Consider the following 25,471-nt stretch of genomic DNA (forward strand, 5'->3'; position numbering starts at 1 on the left):
CAACAATGGACACTTGCAAATCATTTGGTTTTTTACCCTTTGCGGGGAGTATTTCTTCGAAAATTTTAAGAATCCTCACCAAATACATTAAAAGTGTCCTTTTACCTTTGGCCAAAACCAGGTCACTTTCTGGACCTGTTTAGGATGATTTGGGATTGAGGAAGCATGGAGTATATAAAATTCCCTGTCATTGCAAAAGGGCTTAGGGCTTATATTGGACAGACTATTCGTACAGTTCATGACCAATGTGTGGAACATCATCATCATAAGTCTGCTCCAGCTTGAAAAATTAGCTGTCGCTGAACACTGTCTCAGTGAAGGGCATAATATGTCATTTAGAGAGATGCAAATTACTGCTCTGGCTTCCCATTACTGAAATTGTGCCTTAAGGAAGCCAATGAAATATGATTATTCAATGACATTATTAATAGAGATAAAAGTTTTCCTTTAAGCAAGATGTGGACTCCTATTTTAACAGATATAAAACAATGGTCTGGTTTTCTGCTGGTGGCGCTGCAATTCTTCGCTTTGCAGAGGGCAGCCCTTTTGCCTCTCACGGACATGCAGTGGCCTGTTCCTGGGGTATAAAAGGTATCTGATGTTAGCTCAGTTCCTCAGTGAATGTGCACCTGCAGTCTCCCTGAAGAGGCTGGCCAGTTGCCTGTCGAAATACCCTGTTGACAGGACAATGAAATATAGCCATATACCAGTGAAGAGCATCAAAATTTATAAAGCCAGAAAATTCTATGTAATCCCAGTAGGTAATGTCTGTATGCACTGCTGAGCTCTATACAGGGCGGAGCGAAATTCGAACACTTGGGCTTCACAGCATGACTCCTCATACATCAGTGATCTCTCAAAATTTTGGCCTGCGAGAACATCCGGCAGAAAAAGCACATTAAAGAGTGGCAATCTGACAACACAGTAACCACATGTGTGGTGACTACCTCTGTCAGCATAAATTAGTTATGCTGTGCAGTTGGCGCAGTGGGTAGAGTTTTGGGTTAGCATGCAGGAGGTCGATGGTTCGATCCTGGGTTGAGGCATATGTTTTTTATTTGGTAAATGTAGTCCAGGTAGTACAGTATCTGACATCTTAATCATCAACAGTGATTGCAGAGGGTCCCCTAGAAAACATGTGCCCTTACATACTACAATCTTAGAAATGGAAGATCGGTCAGCTTTGAAAGAAGCCCTTTCCACATCATGGACGTGAATTTATTTGCACCACTTCATCTACTAAATGCGAAACCTGTTTTCTTTGTACCCTCCTCCAATGGTCTGATAGATCAGTACCAAGTATTATTCTTGCCTCATTCAGGTCCATTACATTTCGTTAGGGCCTTACATTAGCAGTAAGACTAGCAACGTGCTTTGCGAATAATGTCCAAATTCTGTTACAATTTGTAGGTGTTAGCACCATGGTCCCTCTAAATAAACACCGAGTCTGGTAACTGCATGCTGTTTAGTACATATCTCAGTGCATCATCCTCGTCGTCGTCGTCGTCGTCATCCTCCTCCTATCGCTGGGATTGTGGAAACATGTCTATTACCGTTAAGGAAGCAGTGTAACTCAAAACCGAACATTTCACAGTTAGCGGTGTCAGGATGAAGCATGCAGAACTATATCTGTCAGAAGGGTAACGCGTGTTACGTGGAACAGCGGGCAGGGTGTATGATATGTTTATACTGTATGCGCTGTCCACCAGACAGGGACTAGTGCAAGCAGAATAACATGCTCATGACAGACTACAATGTACATGCATACACGTATGGAATTTTCTCATTGTAAACCTCTACACCAGTGTGGCAGACATATGGCATACACAAACGATGAATATGTGGATATGCTTCTGGTCCTTGGTGCACTGATAACCAGACTGGTGTTGCCACTCTTGAGTGTTGCCACTCGTGAGTGTACTGCTGCATATCCTCGTTGATGCCTTCCAGATAAAAATGTGTTTCATTGTCTGGAGTCAGGTTCCCTCCTTCCACCATCGTGTGACAGAGGTCATCCACCGACTCGCCATGCTCCAGCTACTGAGGAAGCTATTCTGGAGGTCATACACCAAGAACCTCAGCAAAGTACACGTACCGAAGCAAGGCACAGCATGTCTCGCAACACACAGTTGTTAACGTGCTGCACGGGCAAGGGCTGCACCCCTATCATGATTTCACGCAACACCTGCATCCTGCAGATCGCCATCAGTGGATGCAATTCTGTGAATGGTTGCAACAACAACGGGAAGCCAATGATGACTCCGTGAACACCGTAATACAGTCGGATGAAGGAGCATTATCTTTTGAGGGTATCTTCAATATGCACAATGCCCACCATTGGTGTGAGGTTAACCCGCATGTAACCCGTGACTGTGGATATCAAGTTCGCTTTGGTGTCAACGTCTAGGAGGGAATATTGGGCGACAGGTGTTTGGGCCCCTACATGTTGCCTGACCAGTTGCATGCATGAAGGTATCATGCATTCCTCTCAAACTATCTGCTTCATATGTTGGAAGATGTTCCACTACATGTTCGCAGAGGATATGGGTCCAACATGACGGCGCACCTCCACACACTAACTATATGTAACAGTATTTGGACAGAACATTTCCTGGGAAACGGCTCAGACATGGAGGTCCGAATGTATGACCACCGCATTCACCTGACCTAAATCCCTTGGATTTCTTCCTATGCAGACACCTGAAGGAGCACGCGCATTCTACTCTGCCGATGAATGTGGCGGAACTGGTACCACATGTTCATGCTGCTCGTTACTGTGGATGCAGCTTTGCTGGAAGGGTCCAGAGCTGTATAATTCGGCAGGTTGTGCAATGTTTGGATGTACATGGAAGTCGCTTTAAGCATCTGTTCTGAGGACAACGTATTCTGTTGTGAAGGTCATGTGGTCATTAATATGAACATTATTATTGTCACTAGTTGCTAATGTGTGACATCCGAGCACTTATATTACATGTACAAAGGGTGTTCAAAAAGTTTTGCACAGTTGTCTCTAATTTTTTTATGTTTTGCAGAAGGAAAATGAAATTTTTTGTTAACATACTTGGAACATTTAGCTATAAGTTGGTATATGAAAGTATTTTCTTTTATTTACAGGTGAGCCATAATGGTATATGAAGTAGATGTCAGGTTGCTACAATGGTCGGTGTTCCTCTTCAAGATCGACAATGACTCTGCCACAACAATTCACAGAAAGTTGCTCCCTGTTTATGGGGAGGTCACAGTGGATCGCAGCAGTATCCAGTGGTGGTTGCAGAGGTTTAAATAAGGTGATTTCTCTCTACTGGACAATCCACAATGTGGCAGATCATCAACAGCAGTGAGTGATGTGAATAAGGAGACCATTGATCAAATCATCCAAAATGACAGATGTGTGATGACAAGACAACTCGCTGAAATGACTTGTTTGTCAATGGGTAGTGTGATATCACTGGTACAGTCACTAGGGTACAGGAAAATCTGTGCACGTTGGGTGCCTAGATTATTGACAAGAAAAATGAAAACGATGAGGGAGAATGTGTGCAAGGGTCCCATGAAGACCTTTACTGAAGAGTGGAAACAGTGTTTTGACGGCGTCATTACCCAGGATGACACATGGTTGTTTTTGTCTGAACCTAAGAGCAAAACCAAATCCATGGAGTGGCGTCATCCGGGTTCCCCTTGGAAGAAGAAACCAAGACTTTCACAAACAGCAGGCTGAAAGGTGATGGCCTCCTCCTTTTGGGATCAGTATGGTGTCATTTTCATTGACTTTTTGGAACCTGGCTCCACAATTAACCGGGACCATTACTGCTTGTCATTGGACAAGATGCGACGTGCCATCAAGACCCACAGACTACTGCTTCAGGGTCAGCTCATCAGACTACAACATGACAATGCCAAACCCCATACAACCCTTATGACGCAGGAGAAAACCAGGAAAATGGGTTGAAAAATTGTTCCTCATCCTCCCTACAGTCCGGACTTGGCTCCATCTGATTTTTACCTCTTTGGTCATCTGAAGGCCCACCTGCACAGTAAATCATTTGATAGTGAGAAGATGTATTTCCTGTGTCAAGCGATGGTGTAAAAGTTAATCCCCAGAATCTTACCAAAGTGCATTTACATCATAGAAAGAACATTGGGCCAGATGCGCCACAGCTGATGGAGGCTACATTGAGTAGGCTCAATGTGTAGCGAAATGTTACAAGTATGTTCACAAAAAATTTCATTCTCCTCCCGTAAAAAAATATAGAGACAACTATGCAAAACTTTTTGAACGCCCTTTGTAGTGTAAATGACAAGTAGATGTTGTGTTATTGTATTGTGCTATCATATTTAGCATCTCGAAATTGATATTGTTTTTGTAGATATTCTGTCTTATGACAGATCATTTGTTTCAACTATCTATTTCTTATCTGTCTAACCATGTATTTGTTATGTTCAGCATTACAAAATGTTGTAAATTCAGGATACATGTGATCTAAGAAATGGTGTATATTACAGTATGAACTGTCAGAATGAAATTAGCAAATAAAAAAAAAAAGCGCCCCAACCGAGGATCGAACCCTCGACCTGCTGCATACTAACCCAAAACTCTATCCACTGCACCAACTGTATGACACGACTAATATTTGCTGACAGAGGTAGTTCCCATAAATGTTGTTACACTGTTGCCAGATTGGCACTCTTTAATGTCTTTTTCTGCTGGATGTTCTTGCCGGATGAAATTATGTGAGAGAAATTTATTTTATCGCCGGCATGTGAGGAGTCACACTGCGAAGCCCGAGTGTGCGAACTTCGCATCAACCTTTATAACAGAACACAATTATTACTGGTTTAAGAAATTTTTTATTACAGGACTTGACATGGAGTATGCTCTTCATTTGGGAGGGCTGTTGGTAACTAATAAATTGATTATTAAGAGTTATAAGTGTACTTTATATACACAGACATTTCATCTAGCCTCAATTACGCTTCGGAACAGGCTACACCAGCAGCCTCCACTCCTCCAAGGACAGCAGAATTCCAATGTCAAACATCAGTATTAAATGCAAATGAAGCTGACGGTATGAATCACAATTGGCCTTTTTTGCGATGGATTATTATGCACCCTTATTACAGAAAGCAAGAAATACTCTTAAGATAGCAGCAGGAAGGAGGAGGAAGAGAAGAATAAGCTAATGTCATGACCTTCAGAACTCTGTCACTACCTTTAGCTAGTTTCTTGTATGCTTTCCCCCATGTGTTTCTGTTCTCTGTGGTGAGGATTCCCAAAGGAGTCGATGGATACTGAGAACCTTCGACCACCTTTTGAAGCTGCTGCAAAATCTGATCTTCACTCAATGGTTCATAGTTAGCACCAAAGACTTCCACATAAAAGAACTGAAAAGGAAGCAAATAATATAATGTAATTTATTATTATTATTATTATTATTATTATTATTATTATTATTACTACTATAGAAAAGAGATATACAAACATAATCTTTATTGTAAATTGTAGTGACTTAAAATACAAACATGCATAGATTTATGCTATTATGCAGTAGCATTTTCACGAAAGCAAATAAACAATGTTAGTATAAAGCAACCTCCATAGATAAAAGAAAGCCGTTTTATAAAAGGCGCATTACACTAATGTCTATGTAACAATACAATGTTATTCTTTTTTAAAGAAAATTTAATGTGTGCTGAGTTTTGAGCTGCAATTTGCAAAGTATAAGGACCATGATATAACACTGGAGATGAATTATGAACTGGACTGGCATTCTGTATTGAAAACTGCGACTACTGTCAAGTTTTCTTGTTCTAATGATGAGTGAGCACCAAAACAACTTTTAATATAATCCAGAGTTAGATTTCATACAGAGCAGCAACAAATTTTACAGGATGCTCAAATGAGAATTGGAATAATAATTAACCCCGGTTTGTATATACTACAGATAAAAAAATGGGAAGACTGTATGTATTTGTCCAGTCAAGTTGCAAGGTCAACTACTCACTACTTGAGTGAACAAAAAGCATAGAATACCTAGGGGAAGTAAATTACATAGGAGTGAAATGTGGGAACAAGACTTGGTCCTCAAGCAGCATGTTACATTATGTAGCCATAGCAAGAATCAAATGTAAAACAGACTGAACAAAAGAATGGTCAGCCACTGCAACAATTACAGATTGCACAGTAGTGTATAGAATGCCCACTGAGAGCACTAGCAGGTAAAAAAAATTACAAGTATTAACTGAAAAGTAAGGTACAAATTCACAGCTAGGAGACCTCCAGCTTTCTCTAAGGTCTAATATATCAAATAATCAATTTTTGATAATACAATGTAATTGGATGCCAACCTTCTCATGTGTCACTTGGAGGGGATTTTCCTGGAATCCATAAGCCTTCAGCCCCTAGTTTGGTTTAGATGCACTGATGACATCTTTGCCATAAGGACTCTTGGTAAGGCTGACTTGTTAAAATTCTTGAGACCTCTAAATACATTCTCCCAATTAAATTTCACATGGTTCTATTCTGAATCCCATGCCACTTTCTTTGATGTTGACCTCGTCCTAACTGAGGGTCAGCTACACATTTCTGTTCACATTAAACCTACTGACAAACATTACTTACATTTTGACAGTTGCCACTCTTTCCATGTTACACGTTCCTCCTCATACAGCATTGGCATTCAAATCAAACATATTTGTCCTGATGCAGACTCTTTACACCAATATACCACTATTCTCACCTCAACCTTCACGATTTAAAAGCAGATTTCCCCAGCCATTACATCCAATCCTGGTGCTGCTGATGCCTATTTGTATATACTACAGATAAAAATATGGGAAGACTGTATGTATTTGTCCAGTCAAGTTAGGGTGACCTATTTTGACAAGATTACGACTTCCTACAATCACGCCTCGAAACGAGCTCCAATTCCGCCCGACATTTTGCCCATCACACTGAGAATAGCTTTTCGTTGCCCTTTCAATCTTCATAACACCCTTGTCAGACCCTATGCTCCTAGCGCACCCATTTCCCTATGCTACGGCTCCTACCCCTGTGACCATCTCCGCTACAAAACTTGCCCTATGCACCCTCCTACCAGCACCTATACCAGCTCTGTAACTGGTAAAACATACACCATCAAAGAGAGAGCCACCTGTGATACAACATATTGTGTACCACCTGTTATGTGAACTGTTCGACCTTTCACATTGGCATGGGCATAGGCAGAGGGCGTATACTGGCAAAACATAATATTCTGTTGCAGAGCATACTCTAACATAACAGTCGTGACCTCAGTGCCTGTTCCACCACATGTACCATTTGGATTCTTCCCCCAGATTCCAGTTTCCCAGAACTGCCCTGGTGGGAACTGGTGTTACAACATGTCCTTGGTTCTCCCCACCCACCTGTCCTTAAGTTACATTAATTTCTTTGGTCTCAGCATTTCCTCTCAGTAACTATACCTTTCTTCATTCCCTTTTACTTTTCTATATTTTTTATTTTCTGACCTGACCCCGGGTCAGTGGAGACTTACCAGACAGGATGATAAGGAGAGACTGATTGTTGGGGGCTGCACAGGATGAGATTTGAAAATCTGAGAACTTAGAGGTGGAAGATGGTGCAATACACAAGACTGAGATGACAAAACATCATGCACGAGTTATAATAGTGAAAGCTAAGTGCATTTCCTAAACCTCGCTAGTTCTTTTCCTTCACACCTCTTCCTTCCCCTTCAATCCTTCTGCTAAAAGGAGCAGGCACTGGCTTTGAAAGCTTGCAGATTTCATTATCTTCATATGTGTGTTCTCCTGGTGCCAATTGGTGAGTTGATTTTTTTTTTTTTTTTTTTTTTTTTATTTACTGAAACAAAATTAACTGATTTTTCATGTCCTATGAAGAAAAATGGAAAATTTTGTGGAGTGCAACATTTTGGACAGTGAAACATACATCAGACATGACGGACAATGGAACTGTCCAAGGGCAAAATATTCATCCTACCATCTACAGTAAGGTGATACAAAAACAAGGAATGCTTTTGCGGGCAATTTGCTTATCACAACAAAACAAAGCATGTTAATACACTTCATGATATGCAAGCTCTGTTACTGTCATTTGGATGACAAGAAGAGGAACATTACTTTTACTTCTTTTAAAATTTGAAGAAAAGTTTAGAGTTCGTGCTCTTGTTTGAAAAATTTATCGATATCAACGATGATTAAGTAGAAAAGACCATACAGGTAGGCTCTAAACATGCATCTACTTAAAAAGAAGGTTTAGAGATATTTTCTGTGCTATGTATCTCTCTTTCTGAATAATTCTTGTAATAATTACTAACAATGAATTAAACCAGATGCATATGGAAAAAAGACACATTCAATTGTTACCCAAATGTTACTGCTCCATTAGTCCAGATAAAGAGCAAAATATTGCCTTTGAGATAATTTAGCCTCATATATACAAGGTGGGAATTTGAGGAGATGGGACCTGGATAAACTGAAAGAACCAGAGGTTGTAGAGAGTTTCAGGAAGAGCATAAAGGAACAATTGACAAGAATGGGGGAAAGAAATACAGTAGAAGAAGAATGGATAGCTTTGAGGGATGAAGTAGTGAAGGCAGCAGAGGATCAAGTAGGTAAAAAGAAGAGGGCTAGTAGAAATCCTTGGGTAACAGAAGAAATATTGAATTTAATTGATGAAAGGAGAAAATATAAAAATGCAGTAAATGAAGCAGGCAAAAAGGAATACAAACGTCTCAAAAATGAGATCGACAGGAAGTGCAAAAGGGCTAAGCAGGCATGGCTAGAGGACAAATGTAAGGATGTAGAGGCTTGTCTCACCAGGGATAAGATAGATACTGCCTACAGGAAAATTAAAAGAGACCTTTGGAGAAACGAGAACCACTTGTATGAATATCAAGGGCTCAGATAGAAATCCAGCAAAGAAGGGAAAGCAGAAAGGTGGAAGGAGTATATAGAGGGACTATACAAGGGCGATGTTCTCGAGGACAATATTATGGAAATGGAAGAGGATGTAGATGAAGATGAAATGGGAGATCTGATACTGTGTGAAGAATTTGATAGAGCACTGAAAGACCTAAGTCGAAACAAGGCCCCGGGAGTAGACAACATTCCATCAGAACTACTGACAGCCTTGGGAGAGCCAGTCCTGACAAAACTCTACCATCCGGTGAGCACGATTATGAGACAGGCGAAATACCCTCAGACTTCAAGAAAACTATAATAACTCCAATCCCAAAGAAAGCAGGCGTTGACAGATGTGAAAATTACCGAACTATCAGTTTAATAAGTCACAGCTGCAAAATACTAACGAGAATTCTGTACAGACGAATGGAAAAACTGGTAGAAGCCGACCTCGGGGAAGAACAGTTTGGATTCTTTAGAAATATGGGAACACGTGAGGCAATACTGACCCTACGGCTTATCATAGAAGCTAGATTAAGAAAAGGCAAACCTACGTTTCTAGCACTTGTAGACTTGGAGAAAGCTTTTGACAATGTTGACTGGAATACTCTCTTTCAAATTCTGAAGGTGGCAGGGGTAAAATAAAGGGAGCGAAAGGCTATTTACAATTTGTACAGAAACCAGATGGCAGTTATAAGTGTCGAGAGACATAAAAGGGAAGCAGTGATTAGGAAGGGAGTGAGACACAGGGTTGTAGCCTCTCCCCGATGTTATTCAATCTGTATATTGAGCAAGCAGTAAAGGAAACAAAAGAAAAAATCGGAGTAGGCATTAAAACCATGGAGAAGAAATAAAAACTTTGAGGTTCGCCGATGACATTGTAATTCTGTCAGAGACAGCAAAGGACTTGGAAGAGCAGTTGAACGGAATGGACAGTGTCTTGAAGGGAGGATATAAGATGAACATCAACAAAAGCAAAACGAGGATAATGGAATGTAGTCGAATTAAGTCGGGCGATGCTGAGGGAATCAGATTGGAAATGAGAGACTTAAAGAAGCAAAGGACTTTTGCTATTTGGGGAGCAAAATAACTGATGATGGTCGAAGTAGAGAGGATATGAAATTTAGACTGGCAATAGCAAGGCAAGCGTTTCTGAAGAAGAGAAATTTGTTAACATCGAGTATAGATTTAAATGTCAGGAAGTCGTTTCTGAAAGTATTTGTATGGAGTGTAGCCATGTATGGAAGTGAAACATGGGACGATAAATAGTTTGGACAAGAAGAGAATAGAAACCTTTGAAATGTGGTGCTACAGAAGAATGTTGAAGATTAGATGGGTAGATCACGTAACTAATGAGGAAGTATTGAAAAGGATTGGGGAGAAGAGGAGTTTGTGGCACAACTTGACAAGAAGAAGGGATCGGTTGGTAGGACATGTTCTGAGGCATCAAGGGATCACCAATTTAGTATTGGAGGGCAGCGTGGAGGGTAAAAATCGTAGAGGGAGACCAAGAGATGAATACACTAAACAGATTCAGAAGGATGTAGGCTGCAGTATGTATTGGGAGATGAAGAAGCTTGCACAGGATAGCGTAGCATGGAGAGCTGCGTCAAACCAGTCTCAGGATTGAAGACCACAACAACAACAACAACAACAACAACAACAACAATAACAACATATACAAGGGGGCTTCAAAAAATAATTACACACTATTATGGCAGGCCAAGTACTTTTACTGAATGCTGCAGTACACTAAACAGTGACACAGATACACAACACTATTTTTCCAACATAGTCACAAAGTCTTTACCAACAGTTCAATTCCTCGATGGTGCAAATCCACTCCTTGGTCTCGGAGTCATTCAAGAACCGCTGTGTGGTCATCCTCGTTGGAAAGTCTCTTTGTTCCCTCTCCCCCGTTCTTCTTTTGTTTGCCACAAAGATGGAAATCTCATGGTACAAGATCTGGACTGTATCATGGATGCTTCCAAACCTCCCACTGAAAATGCTGAAGCAAAGCTTGTATTTGTTGTGTGCTGAATTGGCGTGTCACATTGCCGTGCAGGAGAACACAGCCTTTGTTTAATTTTTCCACACCTCTTATTCCTCACAGCATGGCGCAGCAATTTCAGTGTTGTACAGAACAAATCAACTTAAAATGGCTGTGTCTTTTGCCATAACTGCTTCACAGTCAAAGAAACCAGTGGCCATGTCCTTCACTGCTGAAGGTGTAACTTTCTATTTCTTCCATGGAGGTGTCTCTCGATTCCACAGATGTTCTTTTTGTTGCAGGTATGAACTGATTGACATGTGCCTCATCACCTGTGCTGCTGTGGCTTAGGAAGTCATGGCCTTCCTTGGACTAATGCTCAAAGAAATGCAGAGATGCCATTAGCATTGTGCCTTTGTACACAGATGACAGTGATTACAGAGCTCAGCAACAGCACAATTTCTGATACTGCAGACAATTTCTGATGATGAATGGGCCCTGCTTGTTGAGATGCATATCTGCTGAGCATCATCTGCAATTGCCACTCTGTGACTGCTGCAAATCAGTTCCTTAATTGGCTGAACATTGTTGTCTGTGGTTGATTTCGATGATCTTTCTTTCCTATGCCCCCACCCACCCACATCGATGCGGACTTTGTCAAATTGCTGGCACCATTTCACAAAGGCTGGACACGACACTGCGGTCCATATACAGTCAGAATTTAACAGTGAATTGGTGTGCAATTTAGACACTTTGCCCTCAGGAATTTTACTGTTCTGTGTACCTTTTCTGTGGAGTATATTTCCAGTAACTGCACTATTTCACTTACACACTGTGATGCGTCTGTTATCCGTACCGCAGAAAAACTGTGATGAAGGAAACCCAGAACGTACTTTCTTCTAAGATTCAACCACTCTAATTCCACAATGGTCTTAGCGTGGGATGACATGAGTCTGAAGTCCCTATATAAAATGCAGCACAGCACTTTTGACTCATTCATGCCAATTTAATTGTCATTTTGTTAATATTAGCCAGACAGTGACTACTACACTAGTTGGATAACCATTTAATGTCTGGTGCTCATTTTTAAGTATGTCATTTTTATGTCATTCACCAAGTACGTTAATGCTTTGTATGGTTTCCCTTACCATGTACAAACAGAAGTCCATTTGTAAAACAATATAGCACTTGTCATAGTACATTAAACAATGATTACGAAACCATATGCAGTTTTATATTTTCATTCGCACAGAGGCTTGTATCAAAACTGAAACAAGTCAACTTTAAGTCGAAAAACACAGCACATTTCAATTTTTCTCTTTTCTCTTGCCTGTACAATTTATTGCCTGTGTAATTTATCACCAGGTTTAATTTCCAAACAAGAATGTGTTACAAACAGAGACTATCAGCAAATGCTTCCTTGTACTTAAATTTCTATCTGATGTTAACATACTTATCTCATTTTCACGAAAATTCTTGCTATTACCAATCTACATTTTATATAACTTAGTTCTGTTCACTGTTGTCAGTGTTAGTGCATTATTTTCATAAAGAAGAAAACAAACTGCCCTCAGTTGCAAAATGTGATTTTTATTTTATATCCTCTTTTCTTTGGCACTGTGAGGTTGGTTGGTTGGAATGTAGTACTGTTCATGAACTGCAATTAGACTCTTAAGAGTAGGTACATCCACTAGATAAGTGGTATTCTGGTGAGTGTGCTCAATAATGTGGTCCTAGTATTTAAACTTTATCAGATTTGGTGAAAAACTACAGGAGCATTAATCACCCAAGGTGAAGTTATCTGATTTATATACTGTGGCACCACCACACAAGACTCATTATTTCGTTTTCAACATTATCAAAACAAGGAAGGGAGGGAGGGAGATAAGAGTTTAATGTCCCAATGACAACAATGTATTAGAGATAGAGCATAAGCTTGGATTAGGGAAGGAAATTGGGTGTGTCCTTTCAAAGGAACCATTCTGCCATTTGTCTGAAGTGATATAGGGAAATTGCAGAAAATCTAAATCCTGCTGGCTGAAAGGTGAACCATCACCCTACCAAATCCAAGTCCAGTGCACTAACTACTGCACCACCTCACTAGTTTTCATCAAATTAATCTTTGATATTTGCAGCCACGTGAATGGCTTTAGCAACATTCTTCAGGGACAATTTCCCTATCACTGATCGAAATAGTAACCTGAAATGGTTTTTTTTTTTAGGTATCAGCAATGATCTTTTCTTTCAATGTTACAATGAGACACACAAACCAAGTCAGAAGATGACAAAGCAGACTAACTTTCTCTGGTACTCCTCATACGTAAAGCCATCCTCTATTATAACAGTTTTAAAGTAAATTTAAAAAAAAAAAAACAATATTTCATGTTCCCATCAGTCAATCCTTCCATTTCTGAGCTGCTTATACACTGTATTCACTAATAAAGAGGAGATGTGGAATCAACAGCTTTACTAAAAGTGTTTTAGTATACAGTTCCTATCACACTACTTCAATGGCAATGCTGTTATTCTCACGGTATGTAAGAAGCTTCTTTAATGTCCTCTTGTCAGGATCAGTAAGAACAATCTTTCTCCCATAAATGAGGTTTGTTGGAGTTGAAGGGACCACACTACACTGGCCATCAGTCCCAAATGATGATAAAGGACACAAAACACCCAGTCCCCTGTCGGGAATCGGACCCGGGGCCCCTCGTATAGTGGATGGTAACGCTACCGCTGTGCTATGGAGGCAGACCCATTAATGAGTTACCAGACTTTTTGCACAAATCCTATGCACTGTCACAATGGCGTACACCGTACTACAGAGAGCCCTAGCCAAGTTTCACAATTTGTAATGGATAATAAGTTGTCCCTCTGTAAGTCTAAGATTTTTCAAGATGACAGGTCAAAAAAACAGCACAATGACAGCAGATATATTGAAAACTCTTAACCCTTAGGAAGATGTTATAGTGCACAGAGAACCAATGTTAGCAGAAAATTACAGGAAAGCCAGGAAACAAACTATAAAAATAAAATCTTTACACTAGAATGATTATCTCATTTAGCTCAACCCCTGCGTGTGTGAAATGATGATAGTAGATGAGATGAAGAAGGTGGAAGAACAAAATGATAGTAAGAATTCTTTATAAAAATACACATATAAGGTACAAAAATGGAACAGAATATGAAAAATGCAATTGTCTCTGCGAGAGTCCTTGTACCACAAGATATCAACAATGAGCAAGCAAAACGGGGTGGGGGAGGAAAGCAAAGGAAGGAAAGCAGGGAAAGAAAACTTAAGAGTATCTATCAGTTGTTACACGGCTCACTTGGGATAATGGTGAGAAGTGGAAACATTTTCTCTCTGATTATGACACACACCAGAGAGAGAGAGAGAGAGAGAGAGAGAGAGAGAGAGAGAGAGAGAGTTATAGAAAAATATGCAGATGTATAACATAGTAAAATTGCCAATATTTTGCCACTTAACATAAATCAATCTAAACAGTTCACATACAAAAGTCTTGACACACACAACACACAACATTTAAGACTACTCCACATTCTGACACACGACAAACCATAAAATGATCCAAGCATATTAGAACATAAACAATTATTTCATTTGTTTCGTTTATAAGTGCCTACCAGAGATCTGACAACAATTATGTGTTCTACTGAGAGCGAGTATTTACCTTTATACACAACATCATAACAATTCACATTATGTTCTCTTTGCCAGTTGACATAAAACTGATCTTCTCTTCTGTTACTTGGTCTTCCAATACTTCTGTGCAATAATGATATTCCTTTGTATATTAGATGAGATGAAGCAGTAGCAGTTGGCATTGCACTTTAACATTTACCTTGAATTTGAACACAGAAATTATACTATTGTTACAACAGTGCTTCATTAAAGATAGATAAAATTGCCATATTAACCAAAGTTAACGATGTAATCAATCTGAATTTTGCATGGAACTGTTTCTCCAGATGAAAAACTTAAAACCAGAATACTGAAGACAAAGATTAAGTGATTGGGGTGCCCAAATGGAGGTGACAAAATGTCTTTCAGACTGGGCCTTGTAGCTCCAACAAGTGGCATGAAGAAAGTCTATATAGGCAGATGCACAAACTATTTAATTAAGAATGCAAGATGGAGATGATAGGGCATCCTGGATATTTGGGATAACTGTTTCCTCGTGTTGACAGAAGAATGTAAAGTGATAAAAAGTGTAGAAAGTTGACAAGGATTAAAAGATTATTTCACTAGTCAAATCCAGGGTATTGGAAGGTGCACAAACTACTTAACATAATACAAAGTTTGTTTTAATGGCCATCACTAAAGCACCTGTTACATAACAATTGTTTTCCCCATCTTAAGCATACTATAAATGAGGTCAGTTTCACAGACTCATTTCGCTTTATTACTAAGGCATCATCTGTTGTAACTACATATACATTTTGCATATGTAACATGTTTTTTCATTTTGATTCCTACAGAATTAAAAACAGTGCCATTACCACAACACACATATAAAACAAAATAAATGCACAACAACAGAATACTTAGTAAAAACTAAGTGCACATACATTACAATTGTTTGAAGTATGACAGAATTAAAATGATGGCCAAAAGAACCAATTGTAGTTTAAGAAAAAGTATACTTATAGAAGTTGGAAAAGTGAATATTGGACATGAAATCGAAGTTTTGCCGACTGCAATGTATGCCAATAACCCGATGAAAAACCAGCTGTCTTCACAACACGTAAAAAGGAGCAATTATTAACATAACTAGCACAAAACATTACATTTACACACAAAACTGCTATTACTTATATAAGAACAAAAATGTGCATAAAAAATTTTCAAAATCACTCCTGCTGATGTTTTAACAGTAAAACAAAAATGTCTCTAGTAAAAAACTTCCTTAATCTGTAGTACACTTATGACAGGTTAGAATGTAAATGAAGGGACATGATTGAGTTGTCAACATTTCCTTTTAACTATATCTAAAAACAAAGATGATGTGACTTACCAAACGAAAGCGCTGGCAGGTCGATAGGCACACAAACATACACACAAAATTCATGCTTTCGCAACCGACGGTTGCTTCATCAGGAAAGAGGGAAGGAGAGGGAAAGACGAAAGGATGTGGGTTTTAAGGGAGAGGGTAAGGAGTCATTCCAATCCCGGGAGCGGAAAGACTTGCCTTAGGGGGAAAAAAGGACGGGTATACATTCGCGCGCACACACACCCATATCCAACCGCACATACACAGACACAAGCAGACATTTGTAAAGGCCTTTGCAAATGTCTGTGTCTGTGTATGTGCGGTTGGATATGGGTGTGTGTGCGAATGTATACCCATCATTTTTCCCCCCTAAGGTAAGTCTTTCTGCTCCCGGGATTGGAATGACTCCTTACCCTCTCCCTTAAAACCCACATCCTTTCGTCTTTCCCTCTCCTTCCCTCTTTCCTGATGAAGCAGCCGTCGGTTGTGAAAGCATGAATTTTGTGTGTATGTTTGTGTTTGTTTGTGTGTATCGACCTGCCAGCGCTTTTTGTTTGGTAAGTCACATCATCTTTGTTTTTAGATATATTTTTCCCACGAGGAATGTTTCCCTCTATTATATCCATTTCCTTTTAACTATTCTGTTTGCTATCAGCCCAATCATAACATGTGATTTTGGTGACTAGGGTCACTTTACAAACAATTAATCTGACTTTTTTACTTTCAATTGTCTGATTTTTAAAGCAAGAAATTCTAATATTCTATTCCACCTTTGGAAAAGGAATTATGGACACAGAGGAAGGGAAAACAGCCAAAAATGTGATAGCTAAACTACTGCACACAAGATGGAAGGGGGAAAAAAAAATCTTCCTGCATCCAACTATATAAAAGCCTTATTTAAAATAAAACATACACCTTTACCTTCCATGAGATACAACTTCATATGTGAATGCAGAAGCCAGTGAGAAATGTATGTGTAGGGACAATGATATGTACATATATTGACAAAGACATGTAAATATGATGTTCAATATACAACCACAGCAAACATCAAAGGCTTGTAAAACAATAGTGCCACAAATTCCAGTGTTTTACTGGGCATCCATCTGAGATATTGGACATTAATTATAAACCATGATGGATTTAACCTATTATTAATGGTGTAACTGTTCTCATACAGATTTAAAAGATTTAATTATTATCATCAATAACTGAACAGTAACATCAATACTCTGAAGCCGAAGGTTTTTTAGGTGATACTAAAGAAATAAAGACATAATTACTGAGAGGAAAGCAATGCATAGGTTTAATTTCAACTAAGTGAATGGCACTTCCTCCACAGGTTGGACAACGGAGTCCTATATTCTTCCCTCATGGGTACAAAGGCTGGATAACCATAAAGAAATTTAAAGGAGCCTAACAAGTGGACCTTATTGATTTTACAGAATTTTAAGCGTGGTGTCCACACATCAATTTCCTACAGCAACATGACCAACCTTTCGAAATAGCAAAAGCCACTGGTTTGATTCTTGCTATTAGCATTTTTTTTTACTTGAATTCTATATTTATTTTCAAATTGAAATGTTAGTTAACAAATAGTGAATAATATTTAAAAAAAATAAAATAGCATGTTTAACTAGTAATCACATGAAATATGAGTATCCACTGTTAAATTGGATACAAAAATTTTAAATACTTTATTGTTCAATGAAAAAAATTATATCTATCGATAATGCTGTTCAGTCACTAGAAATAAATAGAGTATCTTTATTTTCTATGAGATGTTTCATTTTCTGCACCAAATTTAAATTAATTGCAAATAATATCACTGCCATCAATTAGATACTTAAAAATGTTATTGTCATTAAAAAATATGATTCAATATTTCAATTACATAATAAAGATTGAAGTTAAACAAAATAAAAGAAAAAATGTTGCTACTATAGAGAATCAAAATTACTTTGCAAATACAGTACCTCTCAGCTACAGATGGCTTTGATAAAAAGATCAACATCTTTTATGCATGACACTGCCTGGAAATCTTCAAAGACTAGTTTTCTAGTGCTTTTGAGAAGTGTATCCTACTGTTTTGGGAAATTTATGTTTTGGAACTGACCTTCAGATCCTGCAAGTGTGAAGAAAATTGAAGAAGGCAAATCTGTACATCCCCTTGTCAGAAGACAGTGTAACTGCCTTCTGAGAACACTACCATAAGCACTATGGAACGTAGAGTATATTACTGGCTTGAGATGAGGTTAAAGATTAACACTCTACATAGAAATCATTAGCCACATTTTATTAGAAAGATCAAGGATGGTTTCTTTAATTGCATTTCCTACACATTTTATCATATTGTGGATGATTGGGTGATTTAAGGGGACAGTTTCCCGAGCCTCAAACAAATCAGAATCTAGCTCTGACACAGAGAGAGAACATTTGTATTCTTCACTTCTTGATTGAAGTGTGGTGGTTGCAGTAAGCTTGATTCTGGGGTTCTTAATTTTTGAATAATCAGCAGAACCCACAAAAACTTGACATAAGCCTTCTTGTTCACTCTCAGCTTGTTCAATGCGCCGTTCCTCTAACAAGTAGATAACATTGGACCACCACAGTGTTATAAACCTGATCCAGACTAGAATGCATCCCTCCATAGGCAGCGGCTTCTTAAGTTAATAAATAGAAATGTAATATATACATATAATATTTGTATATTGCAAGGCACTCCCGTAGATATGCAGGGTGTCCCAAAAAGACACCAACAATGCTTGGTATGTTGTGGAGGAAGGCACAATGTTAAGTTTTCAAGAAGGAACACTTATCTGGAAATACATAGCTTGGGCGAAGTCTGAGATAGGTGTGCGTTCCACATTACATCAATATACCTAACACAAGTAGCACAACACGCTGACTACATCACAAACAGGCTTCGAACTACATACCTCCTATGTCAATGCAGAGCCTACATCGGTGGTACTGAGCCTCATACAAATGAGCCAAAATGTGCAGCTGTCTTTGAAGTATTTCAATTGCTCCGTGGACTTGAGCAAAAAGGTCCTCCACTGACAATGCAGGTGTGCCATATACTATACTTTTCATATTTCAGAGGTGTCAGATCTGGCGACCAATGCTGGCCATGGAACTGGTCTACCTCTACCAATCTACTGATTGACCAAACATAGATGATATGCACGTTTATTACAAAATCTCTACTAAACATGCATTCATCCTTTAATAGCATGAAGCTCAGGAACTGTGGTTGGAGTATGTGTTGTTGTAAACACCACTGCACAAACTGTTCCCATCATCGGTAGTCTTCCTCCCACAATCCTTCGACTTCCTGCAGATGATATGAGTGGTATCTGTGTTCATGGGCAATATGCCATATGGCACTTTCACCCGAGATGATGACAATATTTTATTTGTGGGGTGCTCAAATGCATGGTTATCAGCACCTGCGCAAATTCCCAATCTTTTCACTGTCCAGTCTCACAACTGTCACAAAAAATGATGAAGACAAAACAAACACTCAGTTCTCAGACGGAGATAATCCTGGCCGGGAATCAAACCCGGGAGCCTGTGATTCAGAGGCAGCAACGCTAAGCCACCAGACCATGGGTTGAGGACACTCTCACCCATGTGCAGCACCTGTGCTACCTGCCAAGTGCTGGCAGCTGGGTCCTCTTTGAACACTATCCACAAGTTGTCCTCCAATTGTAGTGTTTGAGCTCAAAATGAATGACCCACGTCACATTTTGGCACCTACCAGAGGACAAATAGTAGACTGAGGACAGTAATCACAAGTATCAAGCACAAAGTATTATTGTTTTACTGTACATGCAGAATATACCTATACGCAAGTTTCCAGCCTGTCTGATGTGTCTCTCAACAGCTGCTGACATGGAATGATGTCATGTACATCTGTTTTCCAAATGTTTCGAATACAATCGTGCAGCAGCTCTCTCACTGCAATCCGCTTTGATATATGCATGCACCATACATTTCTGCAGCTGTTACTGGTATATGTCGAACTGTTGTAAAAAACAACATTGTACTGGCACATCACCCAAGGTATGCAGTAGATATGCAAAAAGGCTGTGTGTGTGTGTGTGTGTGTGTGTGTGTGTGTGTGTGTGTGTGTGTAGGAATGTTACTAGGATCAAGTTGTCCATCTGCAGTACACAGATGCCTAACGGGGTTGCATTTAAGATTTTTAACAAACGAACATGATGTTTTTGCTAACAATGCATCCCCTTTTATTATTATTTATACATTTGTATACCATATGGCACTCCAGTATGTATATAGAACCATGTTTGTAGTTGTGTGCTCTGTTGTGTAAAAATTTCAAAGCAATTGGTTAAGAACATTAGCAGATATACGATTTTGAACAAACATACATTTACATTTTTATTTAATTAAATTTCATTCAATTTACTGCTAGTTATTTATGTTATGTGTCATTCTTTGCTTCAAGTGACAAATGGTTTTTTCAGGTATAACAATAAAATACATGTCAGTATGTATTCTTTGGAAATAGCAATGTATACATCTGCACAGTTTACAACTTATCTTTAAGACTATCATGAGGTATGGGATGGTAAATATTTATACCAATAAATCTAGAGGAAAAACAACAATACTTGGTAATTCCAGTTATTTACCAGTGGTGTATATACATACTTACCAGTGATATTTAAAGAGTTAATATTACTAACCTACATTTCCAATTTTTATCCACCTTGCCAGAACATAAACAGACAAAATTCTTGATACATCTCATTTACACTGAAGTTACTACCCTACACCATTCAATTTCATGCAAAAATTACTAAAATTATGCTCTTGACAAATGGCAGGGCTATCAAAATAAAATAGTTGATTATAAAAGTCTTACATGATTATTACGAGTAACAATGATATGCTTTGGAGGATTTGCTGGGTCTGCAAACCAGAGACTATCTCTGGTCACTCCAGGGATTCTGCATGTACCCAGTATTTTGTGGTACTGGGACATATCAAGTGGATCTTTTCCCATTGTCTCTGGAGGAAGTTTGTTCCTAAACAAAAGAAAATGAAGGAAAAATGAGAAATGAATTTATTATCTTCTACAAAATCAATTACTGAAATGGAAGATTTTCTTACTCATCAAGCAGTACTTTGTATTCCAAGGCACCTGCAATAACCTTGGCAGCCATTTTGAGTTGGTCTTCAATTGAATGGAATGTCTGTAAAGGAAACACCAGACCTGGACTGGAATATACAACCACAGGCCATCTGTAGTCCAAGTAGGAAGCATGAAGCCACCAATCTGCCAACTGAAACAAACATAGGGGTCAACAATTATTAATCGTAAGACAAGATGTGGTATCTATCACATGACCTTGCAACTAGATATATCTGACTGATATTTTGATACACTTCTTCACACGAAAAATTTCAATATGGAACAAGTCAACTATTAATGTATTTCAATTTACAGTTTAATATAACATTTGAATAAAATCTTCTCAAGCTTCCAATTGTGTAAAGTGTGTTGGAATTCAAATTTTGCTATCGTGTAATATCTTTGGTGTCTATAGATGTTGCTATGTGCATGTTTTCAAACCAGTTGTTAGTAGGTCTGTGTTACTCTCCATGCAGTGAGCTACAAATAAAATTGTTCTGTAATTGTGTGTCACACTTGTATTGTCAAACCACATCCCAACAGGTTACAAGACCCAGGTTAAGCAACTGACACAAGCAGAGTTTTTTGATTAGATGAAACCCTAGAAATTGAGAAATGAACAAGTTCATTACCACAAAGAATATGGCACATATGACTGCTGCACAAGGAGTTTGACTAGAAATGCTACCACGTGATAATCACAGCACATGGAGAATACAAACTAAAGTATCACTCATCAAAGATGACACTTGGGGATTTCTATCTGGAGACATACTGCAACTTGCAGTGGATGGTGAATGTGAAGGACTCTCTATTACAGCAGCTGCATACAAAGCATGGCTAGCGGTAGCAAAAGCAAACTTTATTATATCCAGCAATCATACCGAGCTGAGGTAAATAAAGAACTGCACTATATCATCTCAGGTACGGATTAAACGTTAAACAATATATGCAGCCAAAGGACCTGCACACAAAGCAACATTGCTGAAAATGCCTCTGGCTTCACAAAATGCAACCTAGTGATCACGTACCACATCATCTTCCTGATAACTTCGATGCTGAGCACAAGTTACAAGGAACGGATGTTGACATGAAAAGTTATCTATTGTCAATAATACTGCTCTATGTCTTCCAGAGAGTTATGAAACTTTTAGACGTGCTAAAGAATTCCATGTCAGTCTACCATATATCGAGATGCTAAAAGTAAAAATCTGGAAGAACACAATACAAGGATTCATTAAGACAGTGAAAGTGCAAGTTTCGTGAAGAATTTTAAACCAGGCAAATGTTTCACGAACAAGACAAAAAGTGCTGTGAGTGACAGTGACAAACTGCAATGAAAGTCAGAACAAAAACAAAAATGGGAAAAATTAGCTTACAAATGCAGCTTTTGTAACAAGAAGGGCACAAAGCAGACAAGTGCTCTATTGAAAAGAAACTATGTGTACAGCCTGAAAACAATGTTGTTGAAGCTCATTGCTGTTTCTCTATGAATGAGGCTACTCTGAAGTTTTGTGAATAACATTTTTTGGTGAATAACGAGTGGTTGAATGTCATACATATGTAATGATCCAAAAGTGTTCATATATGTAACAGAAACACAGGGAAATTTAATGCTCACAGACAATTATTTTACGCAAGTAACAGCTAAAGATGATGTCACAGAGACGAAACACATATAGGGACTTCCAGTACCACAAGATTGATTTGCTCCAGGCCACTTGGAGCACTGTAATTTTATCAATCCTACTTCATCTCATTTTCTTATTGGGTGATTTTAAGCCTTCCATGTTTGTTTCTTGTTTTGTAGAAAACACAAGCTGGTTTCATTGATTTGTGTTTCTGATTACAACTTCTTGTATGTATTGCGCTCTGAACTGCATTGTAAATATGTTACTCATATTCTGCTTGACTTCTGCTCGCTTACACTCTGAATTGTATTCTAAATGTGTTACTTGTATCCCGCTTGATATCTGCTCACATCCATAGTATTGGAAGGAGTAAATGATTCCATCTGAGGATGAGACACATGGTGAACCAACATTAGTTACATCTTGAAATCACAGTTTTTCTAGCAAATATCTACAATTATGACAGAAGACTGATAGTGCATCACAACAGTAAGAGCAAACAAGATGAAAAGTGCAAAGAAAAAAAGTTCGGAACATAAAAGCATGCTTAGGTTTCTTAAATAGAACTGTAGTGTGACCTTCAGCATGTGACCAAATAAGAGGAAATTCAGATGCCAACCAAAAACTCTAAGAACAATCTGACAGCTGATGCCTTAGAGGGGAAAGGGTGACAGGTCTGGGAGAAACAAGAAGAACTAAATGTTAGCAGCTTTTGGCAGACTTCCTATTCAAGTTTATGACATCTTGTCATGAGACGAATATGTAATTCTGTTTTGAATGGTGTTGCTACTTTCCACCGAGTGCCATACATCTCAGTGATTTACAGGGTGTGGATGTAGATGTAGATGAGTATGCTTTGTAGTTTTAGTGAGTAGAGCATTATTCTGTGAAAATGTTAAAAATGCAACAGCAGTTAGGCAAATGTGCTAACCCATTATTTGAGGGTAACACAAACAAGACATTTTTGCAGAAATCAATGTACCTAATTGTCCCCTCACTTCAGCAAAACTTTCCGAGGCCTACATTAAATACAAGGAAGTACAAAAAATGGAAGTAAACAAAAATAACGTAGGATATGGACATATAGTTAGAATTCATTTAAATAGAGAAACTGATGCACAAATTTGTAAGCAGTAACAAACAGACATAAGTCCACAGAATTGTACGTGATAAAACAAGCTTATGTTTCAAATACATAAAAATAATATTCCAGAAGGAAAATTGCTACTCAGCATGTAGAGGAGATGCTGAGCAGTGGATAGGCACAACAAAAAAGATTCTCACAATTACAGATTTCAGCCATTAAGGCCTTTGTCAACAATAAGCAGAATACAAGCAACATATTTACGGTGCAATTCAAAGAGTGCAATACACACACGATTGACTTCATCAGGAACAGAACACGATGAAGCCAGCTTCTGTGTCATGTTATGTCATATTATTTTTAGGTTTTGACAAGTGATCAAGTACAATTGTTTCCACTTCATAACAGTCGCACTGTTGACATTGCAATACTGAGTTTAACAAATAAATAATTTTACAGTCAAAAGGTGACCACAATATAACTTACAAAATTTTTCACACCTGTGAAACCCAGATACTACAAATTAACCTTAGTTTTTTAAATTTCTCGTATATGTTACATTGTAGAATCACAAAAACTTTTCCAAGTACACACTTTACCACCAGAAAAATATTAGCATCCAACATTCATATTTCATAAAGCAAGACTATGGATTCTTGTGCCATTTTTTCCTCTATTTGAAGTTCCCTGCCAAGCCACTAGGAAAACTACTGTCATTCTCTTTTCTGCTGGGTAACATGGGCCTTCCACTTCTTATACTTTGTTGTTTTTTGGTTGACATACACATTGTAGCTACAGCCAACGGTGCCAATGCAGAAAAACATTTGTATGTGCCAAAACTCTGAATAAATCTCATTTCAGTGGCAAAAGGTGGGAACAACAATCACATAGTGAGATTTGAGAACACTGGTGCAGTTATTTGAGATACTAATGGTAATGTCAAAGTGACTGCAAACAGTTGGTAGCCTGTCTGCTTTACAATAAAGTAGTCCAAAGGCATGCATCATTGCTAAGCAAAAAGTTACGAAAAGTGATATGCAAATCTGGCATGCTTGGTCACTTGAACTCGCAAGATATGATCAAAATGCTCAAAAATGAATATTTGAAAGTTTTGAAATTCAGTGTTGACCTAAACAGATGCACTATATGTCTTAAAGGAGAACTGACATGCACTCCCTTAACCAAATGAGTAGGAGCCCAAACAAACTTCTTGAGTTAATCCATTCAGATATCTGTGGCCCAACAAGAGAAAAATTTCACAGTGATGCGAGATTTTTTGTGACCTTCATAGATGACTGCAGCTGATGGTGTCAAGTATATTCCCTTTGACATAAAGGAGAAGTTTTCAACAAATCTGTTGAATTCAAAAACATAGTTGAAAATCAGACTGATCATTCCAGTCAGACAACGTTAACGACTACTGCAATACAAGAATGGACTCCATCCTTTAAATGGCAGGAATACAGCGGAGCCTAACAGTTCCATAAACACTGCAGCAGAATGGTGTTGTCAAACAGAAGAGTTATACCTTGGTTCAAGTGGCTAAAGGACTATTTGACAAAACTCTATTATGAGAATTGCTGAAGAGAAAATGTGACCTACCTCTTTTTCATACATTTGTTCAAAATGTTGTCATCCCATATAAATTTCCAAACAAACGAAAGTTTGCTCTTA

The 25,471-nt window shown here is 38.5% G+C and overlaps 1 protein-coding gene across 4 annotated transcripts in view; it reads right to left on the reverse strand.

Annotated features, from left to right (window-relative positions):
• LOC126088527 (carnitine O-acetyltransferase-like) overlaps positions 1-25,471 on the reverse strand; it is an 82,171-nt gene that overhangs the window by 31,031 nt on the left and 25,669 nt on the right. For all 4 annotated transcript variants that reach the window (XM_049906693.1, XM_049906694.1, XM_049906692.1 and 1 more), the window contains exons 5-7: positions 21,061-21,233; positions 20,813-20,975; positions 5,211-5,382 (exon numbers count right to left, since the gene is read on the reverse strand). In XM_049906693.1, coding sequence (XP_049762650.1) covers positions 5,211-5,382; positions 20,813-20,975; positions 21,061-21,233 — 508 coding nt within the window. The remainder of the gene's footprint in view (positions 1-5,210; positions 5,383-20,812; positions 20,976-21,060; positions 21,234-25,471) is intronic.

The sequence above is a fragment of the Schistocerca cancellata genome, chromosome 6 (assembly GCF_023864275.1).
Source record: "Schistocerca cancellata isolate TAMUIC-IGC-003103 chromosome 6, iqSchCanc2.1, whole genome shotgun sequence".
In the NCBI taxonomy this organism is placed as follows: Eukaryota; Metazoa; Arthropoda; class Insecta; order Orthoptera; family Acrididae; genus Schistocerca; species Schistocerca cancellata.